At 43.5% G+C, this 14778-nt stretch overlaps 1 protein-coding gene across 4 annotated transcripts in view; it reads left to right on the forward strand.

Moving 5' to 3' along the window:
- The window catches only part of SPEG (striated muscle enriched protein kinase), a 182638-nt gene that overhangs the window by 74306 nt on the left and 93554 nt on the right, over positions 1-14778 (forward strand). Inside the window, exon 1 of one of the 4 annotated variants that reach the window (XM_075284594.1) lies at positions 6556-6603. The exons of the other annotated variants lie outside the window; for them this stretch is intronic. Within the exon in view, the coding sequence (XP_075140695.1) occupies positions 6571-6603 (33 nt within the window). The 5' untranslated portion in view covers positions 6556-6570. Of the gene's footprint in view, positions 1-6555; positions 6604-14778 lie in introns of those variants that run through there. 4 annotated transcript variants of the gene reach the window in all.

A 14778-nucleotide genomic window follows, 5' to 3' on the forward strand; every position in this document is an offset into this window, starting at 1 on the left:
CTTGTACATAGGAGGTAGTATTATAGTAGTTATATTCTTGTACATAGGAGTAGTATTATAGTAGTTATATTCTTGTACATAGGAGGTAGTATTATAGTAGTTATATTCTTGTACATAGGAGTAGTATTATAGTAGTTATATTCTTGTACATAGGAGGTAGTATTATAGTAGTTATATTCTTGTACATAGGAGTAGTATTATAGTAGTTATATTCTTGTACATAGGAGGTAGTATTATAGTAGTTATATTATTGTACGTAGGAGCAGTATTATAGTAGTTATATTCTTGTACATAGGAGTAGTATTATAGTAGTTATATTATTGTACGTAGGAGCAGTATTATAGTAGTTATATTCTTGTACATAGGAGTAGTATTATAGTAGTTATATTCTTGTACATAGGAGTAGTATTATAGTAGTTATATTCTTGTACATAGGAGGTAGTATTATAGTAGTTATATTCCTGTACATAGGAGGTAGTATTATAGTAGTTATATTCTTGTACATAGGAGTAGTATTATAGTAGTTATATTCCTGTACATAGGAGTAGTATTATAGTAGTTATATTCTTGTACATAGGAGCAGTATTATAGTAGTTATATTCTTGTACATAGTAGTATTATAGTAGTTATATTCTTGTACATAGGAGTAGTATTATAGTAGTTATATTCTTGTACATAGGAGTAGTATTATAGTAGTTATATTCTTGTGCATAGGAGCAGTATTATAGTAGTTATATTCTTGTGCATAGGAGCAGTATTATAGTAGTTATATTCTTGTACATAGGAGTAGTATTATAGTAGTTATATTCTTGTACATAGGAGTAGTATTATAGTAGTTATATTCTTGTGCATAGGAGCAGTATTATAGTAGTTATATTCTTGTACATAGGAGTAGTATTATAGTAATTATATTCTTGTACATAGGAGTAGTATTATAGTAGTTATATTCTTGTACATAGGAGCAGTATTATAGTAGTTATATTCTTGTATATAGGAGCAGTATTATAGTAGTTATATTCTTGTACATAGGAGCAGTATTATAGTAGTTATATTCTTGTACATAGGAGTAGTATTATAGTAGTTATATTCTTGTGCATAGGAGCAGTATTATAGTAGTTATATTCTTGTACATAGGAGTAGTATTATAGTAATTATATTCTTGTACATAGGAGTAGTATTATAGTAGTTATATTCTTGTACATAGGAGCAGTATTATAGTAGTTATATTCTTGTATATAGGAGCAGTATTATAGTAGTTATATTCTTGTACATAGGAGCAGTATTATAGTAGTTATATTCTTGTACATAGGAGCAGTATTATAGTAGTTATATTCTTGTATATAGGAGCAGTATTATAGTAGTTATATTCTTGTGCATAGGAGCAGTATTATAGTAGTTATATTCTTGTGCATAGGAGCAGTATTATAGTAGTTATATTCTTGTACATAGGAGCAGTATTATAGTAGTTATATTCTTGTACATAGGAGCAGTATTATAGTAGTTATATTCTTGTGCATAGGAGCAGTATTATAGTAGTTATATTCTTGTACATAGGAGTAGTATTATAGTAATTATATTCTTGTACATAGGAGTAGTATTATAGTAGTTATATTCTTGTACATAGGAGCAGTATTATAGTAGTTATATTCTTGTATATAGGAGCAGTATTATAGTAGTTATATTCCTGTACATAGGAGTAGTATTATAGTAGTTATATTCTTGTACATAGGAGGTAGTATTATAGTAGTTATATTCTTGTACATAGTAGTATTATAGTAGTTATATTCTTGTACATAGGAGTAGTATTATAGTAGTTATATTCTTGTACATAGGAGCAGTATTATAGTAGTTATATTCTTGTACATAGGAGTAGTATTATAGTAGTTATATTCTTGTACATAGGAGTAGTATTATAGTAGTTATATTCTTGTACATAGGAGCAGTATTATAGTAGTTATATTCTTGTATATAGGAGCAGTATTATAGTAGTTATATTATTATAGTAGTTATATTCTTGTACATAGGAGCAGTATTATAGTAGTTATTTTTTACACATATAAGACAGTATTATAGTATTTATAAGGTAGTAAGAGCCATTATTTAGGGCCTGTAACCCAGGAATGATGGTTTTTCACCATTTGGGAGATATCTTTTGAATATTTCATCTTCCGTATCAGCCCCTGTCACCATGGAAACAACCATTGCAGTCCATACATTCTCTTGATGTGACATATAGACTCTCTGCTCGCCGTGGGGTTCATGAGAATGAGGAAAAAAACCCATTTATAAATCTAATATTAATCTGATTTATAGCCATTTGCTTTTGCCGATATTTTTGTCGTTTTGATTTCTTGCATTTACTTACACATTATATGGTCATTATTATTAGATGTTGTGTCTGATTTAATGCGACTTCCTGCGAAGTAAAAGATGTTATTTCCAATATTTCAGTCTTATACTTATAAGCAGTTTGCACTTCTGATGCTTGATCCTAGGATGAGGGTTGGGTCATTGCACTGATCATAGCTTTGACAATGCTCTGTGAGCTGCACAGCTTGGACTATAGACTAATACATTGTAGTATATTACCATAGGGATCGGTGCAGCTTTTGATGTGTTTAGCTTACAGAGCATTGTCTAGATACAACTGAGAACAGAAACAGAAGAGAATGAATCTGAACTATTGGCTATTATCTTAAGTAAATGTCCTGTGTGTAATGTTTTAGGCCAGAGAGATATTAGATGCAGATAAGAAAGGGTAATAGGATGGAGGTTAGATTGACATTTGTGATGACACGTCTTGAAGACTGAAGGAATCCGCTGCAATGAACATCAGGAGGAGATGGGTCATCGCTGATAGAGGCGCCAATTAATGTCCAGACAGCAATAGTCTCGCTCTGTACGTTCACTTAACACCCGAAAGATGCAAACTCTCTTAGCGGCAGACGGGAAATCAATTTCTGTATTGACAGCTGTGTGTGATAGATAAGACTGGAGAGAGACCACAGTCAGCGGGGTGGAAGGTGGTGACACCAGACGCAGATCTGGGAACATCTAACTTCACAGGGGAAATTTTAGATTTGAAGAGAAAAATATGGCGGATCATTGGGAACATCAATAGGGCACCGAAAGAAAAGTAGAAAACTGTCACATGTGGCTGACTCAACGGTAAAAGCTACACAAGGCCCTGCGCTCACATGTGTGTTATTTAAAGGGGTTGTCCAGGACCGAGCAAAGTTGGAAAATAAAGGATACCCAACGGACCCCCATTATAGCCAAAGGAGGTCCTTCATTACTTGGATCCGCTTTAGTGTTTAACCTACAACAGACCAGAAGATCAAATTAAAGGGGTGGTCCAAGACCAGGGGTGAACCTACCCCTTTCGCCGCCCGAGGCGAACTACAGAAAGCCGCCCCCCCCGGAGGAGGGGGCGGAGCAGAGGGGGCATGGCGCCGCGAAGGGGGTGTGGTGAAGCGAAGGGGGCAGGGCTTTGCGCCGTTCGCAGGCAGAGAGTAGGCACGGAGAGGACCTGCTCTCTGCCTGAGCGTGAGAGGAGGCTGCTGGAGCAGCGCTGCTCCAGTGGCCTCCCTAAACCACCGCTCGGTGATAAACCAGTCCAGGACAGCTTGTCCTAGACTGGCTTAGGTAATCAAAAATGCCGCCCTCCCTGGGGCCCTGGCATAGCGCCGCCTGAAGCGGTCGCTTCAGGTCGCCTCATGGGAGGTGCGGCGCTGTCCAAGACCTAGTAGAGTTGGATACTGATGTTTATTCTGATCCACAGATCATTCGGGGTCTGACACCTGGACCCTGCGTCGATCAGCCATTTCCAATGCTGGCAGCCGTATACCAGGTATATAGCCAGAACCAGAACTGAATAGGGCCCTGGTACACAATCTGGATCGTGAGACTCCCACCACTTATAGACAATCATCTTGGCCAATCCAGCCCCTCTACTTCATAGTCATTGAACCATTTCTTCACTAATCTTGTTCTGTGGGACCATCATGTCGTCCTCTTCATACACATAGTACTCGAGTTTACAAAATAATTTGTGTTGTAGGATACTCACCTATAGCTCAGCATTGAGACCGCCATCGATCCTGGTCAAGGTCAAGTATCCAACACCTTTTGGCTGTGAAACAACCCCATGTCATCAGGCTTCCTCCACCAAACTTGATAGTTCTTTCAATTTCTCAATCCGTTAGCCGATGGCTATCAGTTACTGTACGTTATAAGTCCGTTGCCCATAGACTTCAATGTTAAAAAAATAACGGACACTTGCTGTCCATTTTTTTCCATGGACAGAAAATTCCTGCATGTAGGAATTAAAGGATTAAAGGGATCCTATCACTCACACAAAATTTTTTCTAGGTACCACATCGGAATAGCCTTAAAAAAAGGCTATTTGTCTCCTACCTTTTGTCGTCTTCTCATTGCCATCATTCGCCTACAATCCCGTTTTTTTCTTGGTATGCAAATTAGCTCTCTCGCAGCACTGGGGGTGGGCCCCAGTGCTCAAACAGCACTGGGGACATCCCCAATGCTGCGAGAGAGCTCTCTCCAGCGCCGCCTCCATCTTCGTCAGCAGCATCATGCGCAGTCTGCTCTGCCCGAGGCCTAGAAGTTACAAGCCACCGCCGGAAGAAGACGCTGAAGAGGACGCTGCTGACGAAGATGGAGGCAGCGCTGGAGAGAGTTCTCTCGCAGCATTGGGGACGCCCCCAGTGCTGTCTGAGCGCTAGGGCCTGCCCCCAGTGCTGCGAGAGCTAATTTGCATAGCAAGAAAAACGAGTATTGTAGGGGAACGGCGGCGCAGAAAAGACAACGAAAGGTAGGAGACGAATAGCCTTTCTTAAGGCTATTCTGACGTGGTACTTAGAAAAAATTGTGTGTGAGTGATAGGATCCCTTTAAATTCTCATTGAAATGAATGGAAATTTTAACAGATTTGTGACGGTCCAGCTAGTGTCCGTTGCTAAAATCTTGTAACAGACAATAGTTACGGACACGGCTGACGGTCACTAATGGTAGTGTGAGTAAGTCTTTACAAACCATCACATTTAGCCTAGGAGACACTCAGACACTAGGGCCTTACCATGACTGCAAACCTTACAAAGTCTTTTAAGAAATCACTAGCCTGGAGTAAATACATCGCCCAAAGATGTTGTTAGGTATGAAACTTGAAGATGCAATTGCTTTGGGGCGGCCCAGGATCCTTATACAGCCCATATGCATTGGGGTTATTATGGGGGTCACCAGTGTATATGGGTTCACAGGTCTCATTAAACTTCCTTGATCTCCTTTGTGATTTCCTTTCACGGCCGGCAGTCTGTACATAGCAAATGTATTCCCCATGTCCTCTGGTGCACTGGAATGAAGATCTGTGATACACAGCCTTCCACTGTCAGAAAGGGTTACTGGCGACCCATTGTCCACGGGCTTCACAGCCTATCATTACTTCCATTTGCCGTACAAGTGGGTGTTGCACGGTCCAGAGGAAGGATTGTGTACCCACCACGTGAAATAAGTGGAAGCGCAGATCCTTCCTTTGCCATTGCAACTGTCAGAAAGGGGGAAATGACCCCTTTCATGGCAAAATTTGCAGCATGTAGTCAAGCAGGGATGTTCTAGGGGAGGCTGTGGTACAAAAGGGTGCAAAATTACTATGTGGGGGCCATCGACCAGGGATGGGAATGATGGGAAGCTTGTGAAGCACAGAGATGCTGTGTCCACATAGGAATGTAAATTCTGCTACGGATGGGACCTGGCTGATGGTTGTGAAGTTGTGCGCCCCGGCCCATTATTCTTCATTCACTCCCCTTATTATGGGATTGCTATTTTTTGCAGTTGACTATTCTGGGTTTCTGTTGCATTTCACTGGATTTGCATTGAGTTTCCATGCAGTGTGTAGCAGAGCTGAGTTTGTCAGATGTAGTAGAGTTATTGTAGCAGTACAGTTTGCTTAAGACTGCTGCAAATCCATTCCAAGGAATCTAACACGGTAAGCTCTGCTACACTGTAACTATACCTATATTACCATACACAGATAGTAACCGCTTATACCGATGCATCCTCATGAAAGATTAACCCTTGCAACGTGACGTGAGCATTTACTCATCTCCATGATGACCACACATTGGTTGTGGGCTGCAGACGCCATAGAGGATGCTAAAGTTCAGGTGCCAATCTTCTGCGTGGTCCAGCACTAGGCAGCATTGGCTCACAGACCTGTTCTAAGCCATGCACTTCTTTCAATCTCTCCTCCCTTGCTCGCTCCCATCTCAGCACCCTCCCCTTCTCTCTCCATCCCCCATCCCTCCCCCTGGCTCTCAATGCATTGTATTCCTGACTTGGCTCCTGCTTTGGGAGCGGCAGGAATACAATTAGTGGTTACCAGGATTTGACATCCATCCGGCCGCCTGGATCCTCACGTCCACCTCCATCTCTCCGTCTCTACCTGAGGATTGTAGGGACCCCTCTCTTGCAAAGGCTGAATCAGGAAGCAAGGAAGTATTGCAGAACCTTATCCGGGGAGGGGGGTCCCTTCTTTTTATAACCCCCGTTCTTAGACATGAAGAAGAGTTGGATCAAAAGACGCTCTCAGGTAAGAGAGGAGGAGAGAGGGGAGGGAGGATGGATATATAGAGGAGGGGACTGGCATTTACGGGATAGACATGGCTTTAAAGAATAGGTGGGTGATTAGCGTCAGGCCATATGGAGCCACATTGGGCATAAGTGGGTGATAGGTACTGATAAGACAGTGCCCAGTCCTATATACAGTACAGGCCAATGCCCCTACACGCCCTATATCACTACAACGTGCTCCGTACCCAACCATGAAAGGTGTCTTCCAATATATGAACTATGGAGCCCACTAATCGGACGCCTTCAGCACTTTTTGCTCTTCTACTCCATTCATGACCCATTGATAGGTCTCCACCACCACCCAAGCACTGGTTATATAATATTCTTCTCCAAGCATTGACCTCACTCTCGTCCTAGGACAACACTGCTCTTAATGTCCAACGTGGTCCAACAAGGGTCAGTAGTCACCAAGTAATGTCCAACGAGGGTCAATGTGGCTGGAGGAACAATGGAAGAGTGTGTTGTAGTAGATTGTAATAGTGGGATCCATGAGGAACGTATCGGGGAAGTTTAGTGAACTTTTCACCGATACAGTAGGAGATTGCGTCTTCTCCACTGTGCTTGGGTTTCACGATAGTATAAAATTAAGGAGGAATTACACTTGGGTACCTGAAGTTTCTCATAGGATGACTACCTATCTGGTCCTCAGGAGGAGATCTCAGGGACCACCATAGTCCTATCTATGTAGGCAGCTCCAGGGACAAGCTCTTTACATCGTCAGCCTCGATCCCGATGTTCTTCGCATGAGGACCAAGAATGGCAAGTCGTACCATGAGAGACTTCAGGTGCCTACTGTAATGACAAGGTGTAATTCCCCTTTAATTCGTGGAGAGGGATGAGCGCTGACTTACACAAGTACTGACATCAGGGGTTTACTAGCAATAATGGGGGGTCATGATGTCTCGGGAAGTTGCATGGACTGAGATGAGTTGTGTGCGTCAGTACAATGTCTATGGATCTAGTTGATCCCTTGTATACAGGATTGCAATATATTTAAACCACTAGGCAAGAATTTATGATGGCTGAGACTTTGGACCATGCTTAGATACTCCATATACAGTGGATAGACCTTTGTTGGCTGCTTTAAGAGTATTAATAACATCTTATTCTTCATGGGTAGACGTCTTGGACATCTTTTATTCGGTCATAGTTAATGTGGTTACAGATCAGTAGAGTCTTTCCAGTGATCGCCATATGTGGATTATGTTTTTGACCAGCCTTGGTCACCTTGTGGTGGGTGAGACGTTTGCCCGTAATGGGACCCTTGACCTAGGACCTAAGCGTCTAGGACCAGTGGTTGTCCCATTCATGGCTGCCACAGTTCTGTGGTGTTATAGGATCTTTTTTAAGATGACTACGCCTGTTTTTGGATTATTTCCCTCTCCAGCGGTGGCCTCCTTAGGATTCATTGCTGGTGAGAGCGACATGTCTGTATTATTAAAAACTTGTATTACCCATGAAGTAACTCTGGATCTTCTTAGAGCTTTGTATTGTGCTGTGTTTATGAATAAATTGGCAAGTGGGTGTTACCAGTTGAGGACGTGTCCTTGCGCAGTGTGAACCTGTCCATCCAAGGTGCCCATTGTGTCGGACCTCCCCCGAACTGATAACACCCAATTTTCTAGGACAATATGGGGCTCTACAAAAATGTTCCACAATAGGATTGCAAGTAATTCCAAAAATTCATGAATTTATGTGGCAAATCAGCTGTAAATGTCATTCGATCTGTCATTACAGTCACCTTAAAGGGATTCTACCATTAAAATTGATTTTTTTTCTCATTGATATGTAGGTATAGCCTTAAGAAAGTCTATTCTTCTCCTACCTTTAGATGTCGTCTCCGCACCGCTGTTCAGTATAAATCTTGATTTTCGCCTGTATGCAAATGAGTTTTCTCGCAGCACTGGGGGTGGTCCCCAGCGCTTAGACAGCACTGGGGGCGTCCTCAGTGCTGCAAAAGAACTCTCCAGGGCCGCCTTTATCTTCTTCAGGAGCGGGGTCTTCACAGGTCTTCAAACTAGCGCATGCCCGCCAGCCATAAGAAAATGGCCACTTACACAGTAAGTAAGCGGCCATTTTCTTGTGGCCGGCGGACATGTGCAGTCTGCTCTGCCCTAGGCCTGAAGCCTAGAAGTTTGACCGCCCGCGCCGGAAGAAGACGTGTGAAGAGGCCGTTCCTGAAGAAGAAGGAGGCGGCACTGGAGAGTTCTCTCGCAGCATTGGGGACGCCCACAGTGCTGCGAGAGAACTCATTTGCATACCGGCGAAAAACGGGATTTATACTGAATGGTGGTGCGTAGAAGACAAAGGTAGGAGAAGGATAGCCTGTCTTAAGGCTATTCCTACGTGTCAACGAGAACAAATTCAATCCCTTTAAACAGGGTAATAAATACATGGATGCTCTCCTATGGAAACAGCGCCCCACTTGTCCACACATTGTAATTGGTATTGCAATTAAAATGGTCTCCATCCCCAGTAGCGTTTTTTATACTGATAACCCACCCATGGGATAGGTAGCTAGTATCTGATCTGACAAGGTCTGACATCCTCATCTTGCCCTGGTCAGCTAATTTTGCTGCCTTTGGACACCGTACGCTACTGCTATTGATGCGTCTGGAAGCAGCTCAAGTAAAAGGCGAAAAGCTACAGTACCTTGGGTATTGGCGCTGCTATTCTGCACCTTTTGCTTGGATGGCTGCAGAGCCGCTTCCGACCCTGTGAGTTGGACTATCTCCATTGACTTGATGAGACTGAGCTGCAACATCACATACAACCTTCGAACAAGAAGGGGCGCTGTTTTTGGAAGAAATCAACAATTTTTCCTTGGACAACCCCTTTAAAAGTGTCTCAATATAAGCTACAGCTTTAGTAGGATTCTTGTTTGGATAGAAGTCTGTCCTTCTCCATGCCAACTCTTTCTTGTCATTGCCAAGTCCGAGGATGGCAGACATCTCGTGGGCCACGGCCTGGGCCTTCTTCAGGCCAGATTCTACACGATACGGCTGAAGAGACGAGTGATATCTCAGCTGTTGTGTAACTAGAAGTCGCTAATCTCCGGGGTAAGACACATGTCATTCCAGTTGAGATCAGCCGTCCAGGAGTTTATAGGGATATCTGGAGAGGAACGAGGACGGTCTCAGCCGAGAAAACAATTATCTGCAAGTTTATAGACAAGACGCGGAGAGCGGAGCGAGCGCCGTCTCGGTTATAGGCCGTTATCTGGAATTTTACAAAAAAAACTGCAAATCATGAGTGACGGCCGAGCTGACGGAGGATGGAAGAAGATCTCAGGCTGCGTCAGATGGGAGAGGGGCTGGGATATTTGGTGAAGACGGCGCTGACTCAGCGGGGAACAGTTACCAAGGAGTTTGTAAAAATAATACCTAGAGAGGATGAGCGGCGTGCCAGCCGAGAATAGATATCTGGAAGCTGGGAGACATATTACCTAGGAAAGGATGTATTGTGTCTAGCGGCGTTAAACCCGGATATTATACGTTCACTCAACCGTTCCATTTTTTTTTCTCTAAACAGCGCCTTTCTTGTCCATGGTTGTGTCTGGTATTGCAGCTTAACCCATTTTCTAATGTCAGACCATCCCTTCAAGGCGATTTTCCAGGACTTATATTTTGAAGATGGATCCTTAAAGGGAACCTGTCAGGTTGATGTGGACTTATGGACTGGGGGGGGGGGGGTTAGTCCCAAATCACTGTTTTAAGATCCATCCGTGCCCATGTTTAAGAAGCAAATCTTAATACCTCGGGATAAGTCTGATGAGTCTTATTGGGTTCCTCTCTGGTCAGTTCTTCAGTGAAGCTGAGGACGTACAACCCAGAATGGAGAGTGGGGAGTTAACCATTGCCAGGTACCACCGAAATTTGTTGTCGGGGAAGAGTCAGGAGGTTCCACGTACATTAGATAGTCAGCGATCTTTCATTCTGTATATAGGTCATCATTATGTGGGGTCCAATATCCAGACCCCATACAGATCAGCTGTTACGGCAGCCTTTGGACGCCAGGAGCTACAGCCATAGAAGGGGAGAATTTACAAGATCCACCATTTTTCGCCCACATTCCCAGAAAGTAATGAGCGAGTTGCATATCTTTGGTGCAAGAGAAGGCCTTGTGCCAAAGACGAGCCACATCACCAAACATGGCAGCCATATTGTAATTCCAAGAGGCACCTCCGCAAAGCCAAGGCCACGTGCTGCAAGGGTGAATCCGTGGCCAAACAAGCAGCAATAATTGACAGAACCTACAACAAAAGACACTTTGCCATGTGCATTTGTTTCTCCATTGTGTGGATGGGATCCGTTTCGCAGCGGGTAAACCGTCAGCAACGCAGTCACGTCTAACCCAAGGCAAACTCACAGCGTGCGGCCTCATACAGCAGGTAACAGCGCAGTCCCTGATCATAGGTTACAATCTATAATCTCTTGTGTAGCTAAAATCACAGAAGTGTACGTACTGTAGAGGCCTCCGATTCTGGGACAATACAGTCGCATGATACGCTCACATACACGAGGCCTAACTGCACAGCTGAAAATTTTTGCACACAGTATAAGGCCGTATGGACATGACTGTGTGCATTTTGGCTTGTGATATAGTGTGCATTCTATATGGGGCAGTCTGTAAACACAGCAGCAGCAGCAAAAAAAAAATAATAATAATGAAAAAAATAAATATAAAATTAAATTTAAAAAATAAAATTAAAAATAATAATAATATAATAATAATAATAAAAAAAAAATAAATTTTTTTTTAATAACAATAAAATGTATTACCCCAAGCCAGGTTGCACAGGACCGTGTTTCAGCCGCCGGATATGCCGTTCATGTCATCTGTCCGTCGGCCATACTTCCGCAGCCCCATTACTTCAATGAATAGAAGCCGTGTGAGCATGGTTGCAAAATCGGAACCGAGCACACAGTCGTCTGCAAGGGGTTTAGCACACAATACAGTCTGTATACTCACACATCCTTGTCACTGCTGTCGGTTACAAAATGTAATTTTGCACGTACAAGATATATTTTGTGATTGTGCAGTCACAATGGCTTGTGTCTGTGTTAGGCTGGGCTTTGTCGTTCGGGTCCTTACAGGACTTTTCTCTCCGGATTCTGTGGCTGAGTCTCCTTCATAGACTCTGATGCAGATGTGAACGTAGCCCGAAATAAAATTTTGTATTTTGGGTAACAAAATGACATTTTGCACTCAAAATGTTTTTTATTTTATTTTTTTCTTGCGCGCATCCTGTTTTAAAACAAATTGATTTTGTGTGCGCAAAAATGATTTCTGTGATGACAAACCTCCTAATGCATTCTATGGCCACTAGGGCTAGTTCACACCTAGTTATTTGGTCCGGATTCTGACGTGGGAAGCCGCGTCAGAATCCGAACCAAAATGCGCCTGCCACGGCTAGCCACAACTGTTGCGGCTTCCAACAGTCGCTGAAATGAAATGTGCCTAGACCAGAGGGATTGTCTCGACGCGGACGCCGCAGCGGTTTCTGCATCGAGATAGGGCAGGAAATGAGCAGCTCCCATTGAATTTGATGGGAGGCAGTTTTTTGACTCTGCGTCAAAATCCGGACCAAATCCCTACATGTGAACTAGCCCTTAATGTGTCTACAGCAGTTTTCTGGAGTAGATATGTGATAAGGTTGACATGCACCAAACCCTTGTTCTGCACCTTGGAGCGCAGGACCTCGGCGGAACATATTCATTCTGCAGATTTTTGGCATGAGTTTCAATTCCTAATTGCTGGGGCGCGCCTGTGCCAACGCCTCTTCACATATCACTCCTTCTAGCGCCACTTGGGCCCTTTATTAAGACTGGCATACAATACACCAGTCTTAATAAATCTACCCCATAGATATATTGCACGTGTTATTGTGGGCCGCAGAGTTCCCTTGGTTGGAGCATGGCTTTTAAGTAGATTTGTACACAAAATGTTGTCGTATTGTGCGGTACACCTCCCAACGGCAAGTACACGAGGCCTTAGCTAAGACTAGGGTGAGCTCTGTCTCTCTTAATGTAAGGTATAGAGAATAGATTACCGTATATCTCACAGGGGTGGCCTTCAGGGGCATTCTGGAATCCATGTGGCCCAGGCTCCTCGGCTGACCTCTAAGCTACCCCCGGGTGATCTCTAGCACCACAATCACGCTTCAAGGTCTTCCATGCTCAGTCGCCTTCTCTGAAAGACAATTATGGTCTATGACCCCTGATCCTGCTCATCATAGCGGAAAGTAGCCCACTGTTCTAAATTGGAGCAGGATTGCAGGTTCCCCATAGACTATAATTGAATTCCGAGAAAGCTCAAGCGGTCACAGGCGATTTTAGTAGCGACGACGTGACAACAGAAATGACGCAGGTAGCTTAAGGCAGTCAGCAGATTATTACACAAGTCGGTGGAGGTCTCTGCAGAGCATCAGCTCTTAGGATGCAGAGCAATTTTGTGCAAACCACTGAGCAAGCAGGTTAACGGTTAATGGAATGGAGTAAGCCGTACATTACAGGAGTGGGGGAGGGGTGATGTGACTCTCCTGTAGTTGGCGATACATGTTATACATATATTAATGAGACAAGTGTATGGGCAGATAATGTATGTGTCAGGGGATTGCACCTATGTGGGCCTTGCACCATCACCGCCTTCTTACTGCCGGGCTATATTCATCCGTTTTCCTGTTATTTACCCACGTTTTAGGTTTCAGGCAGGAAATCCGTATTTTCAGTTGCATTAGTTTGCACAAGTTGGTGCATTTAAAGGGGTCCCCCTTTCTAATCTTGATACCCTTAGGATGGGCGATCAGTATAAGATCTGCAAAGATTGGATAGTCGAAACCCCTGGGGTCAACGCAGATCTAGGTGATGTTTACATGCCAGGAACCACACTGCTCTTTGCCATAAGATTTGCTGTGGTTGCTTTTGGTACTGCAGCGCTGCCCAATAAACTTCAATAGCGAGGGAGTTTTGGGATCGGGCGCACAGGGCGAGCCCTCCTGACATGTGCCAGAATTAACATTTGTGGCTCCTATGGGGGGAATAGATTAACACCCATATAGGAAACGCCAATACATGACCCCCATTGTATCACACCTCCAGAGGTCCAGTCTGATCCCATTTGTGTCGCACCCTCTCACAACTTTAACATAAAGTGTTAAATCAACTTCACATCTCGGAAACTTCGGTCTCCGTCTGCAAATAAGAAGCAAACTCGTCTGTGCTGCTCTAGTTATCTTTTAATTAACTAATTAACCTACTTCGATGCGCCGGTGGAAAACTGCTGCCAGGTGCTATATGTGCAAGGCTGACATTCATACCCAGCGGGACGGTGGATGTGTGGAAGATGAACTGCGCTGTATTCCCCGCTCCATGACGGAAGTGATTGACACGTTATATGACCTACACCGTCCTAGTTCTGTCGCTGTAATAAGATGGTCTATAACAGGGGCCTGTATGGATCAGATGACTGACAAGTTATAGTCTACTCCAGGCATTGAAACTGTAACCCCCAGCATGCCCTCAAAACCTGCAGCGTTCAGAGCGTGTTGGGAGCTGGAGTTTAAGAACAGCTGGCATGGTTGTAGAGCGCCGGCATTGGGGAAGACTGACAAAAACAAGTACTTATGGTTTATACGTTCCCCTGCTTCAGAATAAAAGCCGGAGGTCTCAGCACAAACCATATATTAATATGACATACCATGTGTAATACCTCTTATCGCCTGCGGGGCTGCTGCAGGAAATAAGTTTTGGTTTTCATCGCCCATTCTAGGTGAACAATATTTACAAAGGGGATGCCATATGCAAAATACTCTGTGTATACCGGGACAGTGCCCTTTTTGCCCCACCTGTGTAAGGTTTAAGAAGCATACCAGCAAACCCAAAAATTATACAGCCAATAACCACTTACAAGGAGCGGTTTTATTTAATATGCCACACCATACATAATGATATCTTCCCTTTTCACTCCGTACTTTTTCGATAGTGAACGTATATATCGGTAATTGTTTAAATTACAATGGCGGCGAGCGAACATGGACGCTTCATTAATGACTAATTAAAGGACTATAGAAAATCTATGCTGTTTATTCAGGACAGGAATGTGAACCTGCAGGGACGACGGAGACTCATTTGTC

The sequence above is a fragment of the Leptodactylus fuscus genome, chromosome 8, assembly GCF_031893055.1.
Source record: "Leptodactylus fuscus isolate aLepFus1 chromosome 8, aLepFus1.hap2, whole genome shotgun sequence".
Classification (NCBI taxonomy): domain Eukaryota; kingdom Metazoa; phylum Chordata; class Amphibia; order Anura; family Leptodactylidae; genus Leptodactylus; species Leptodactylus fuscus.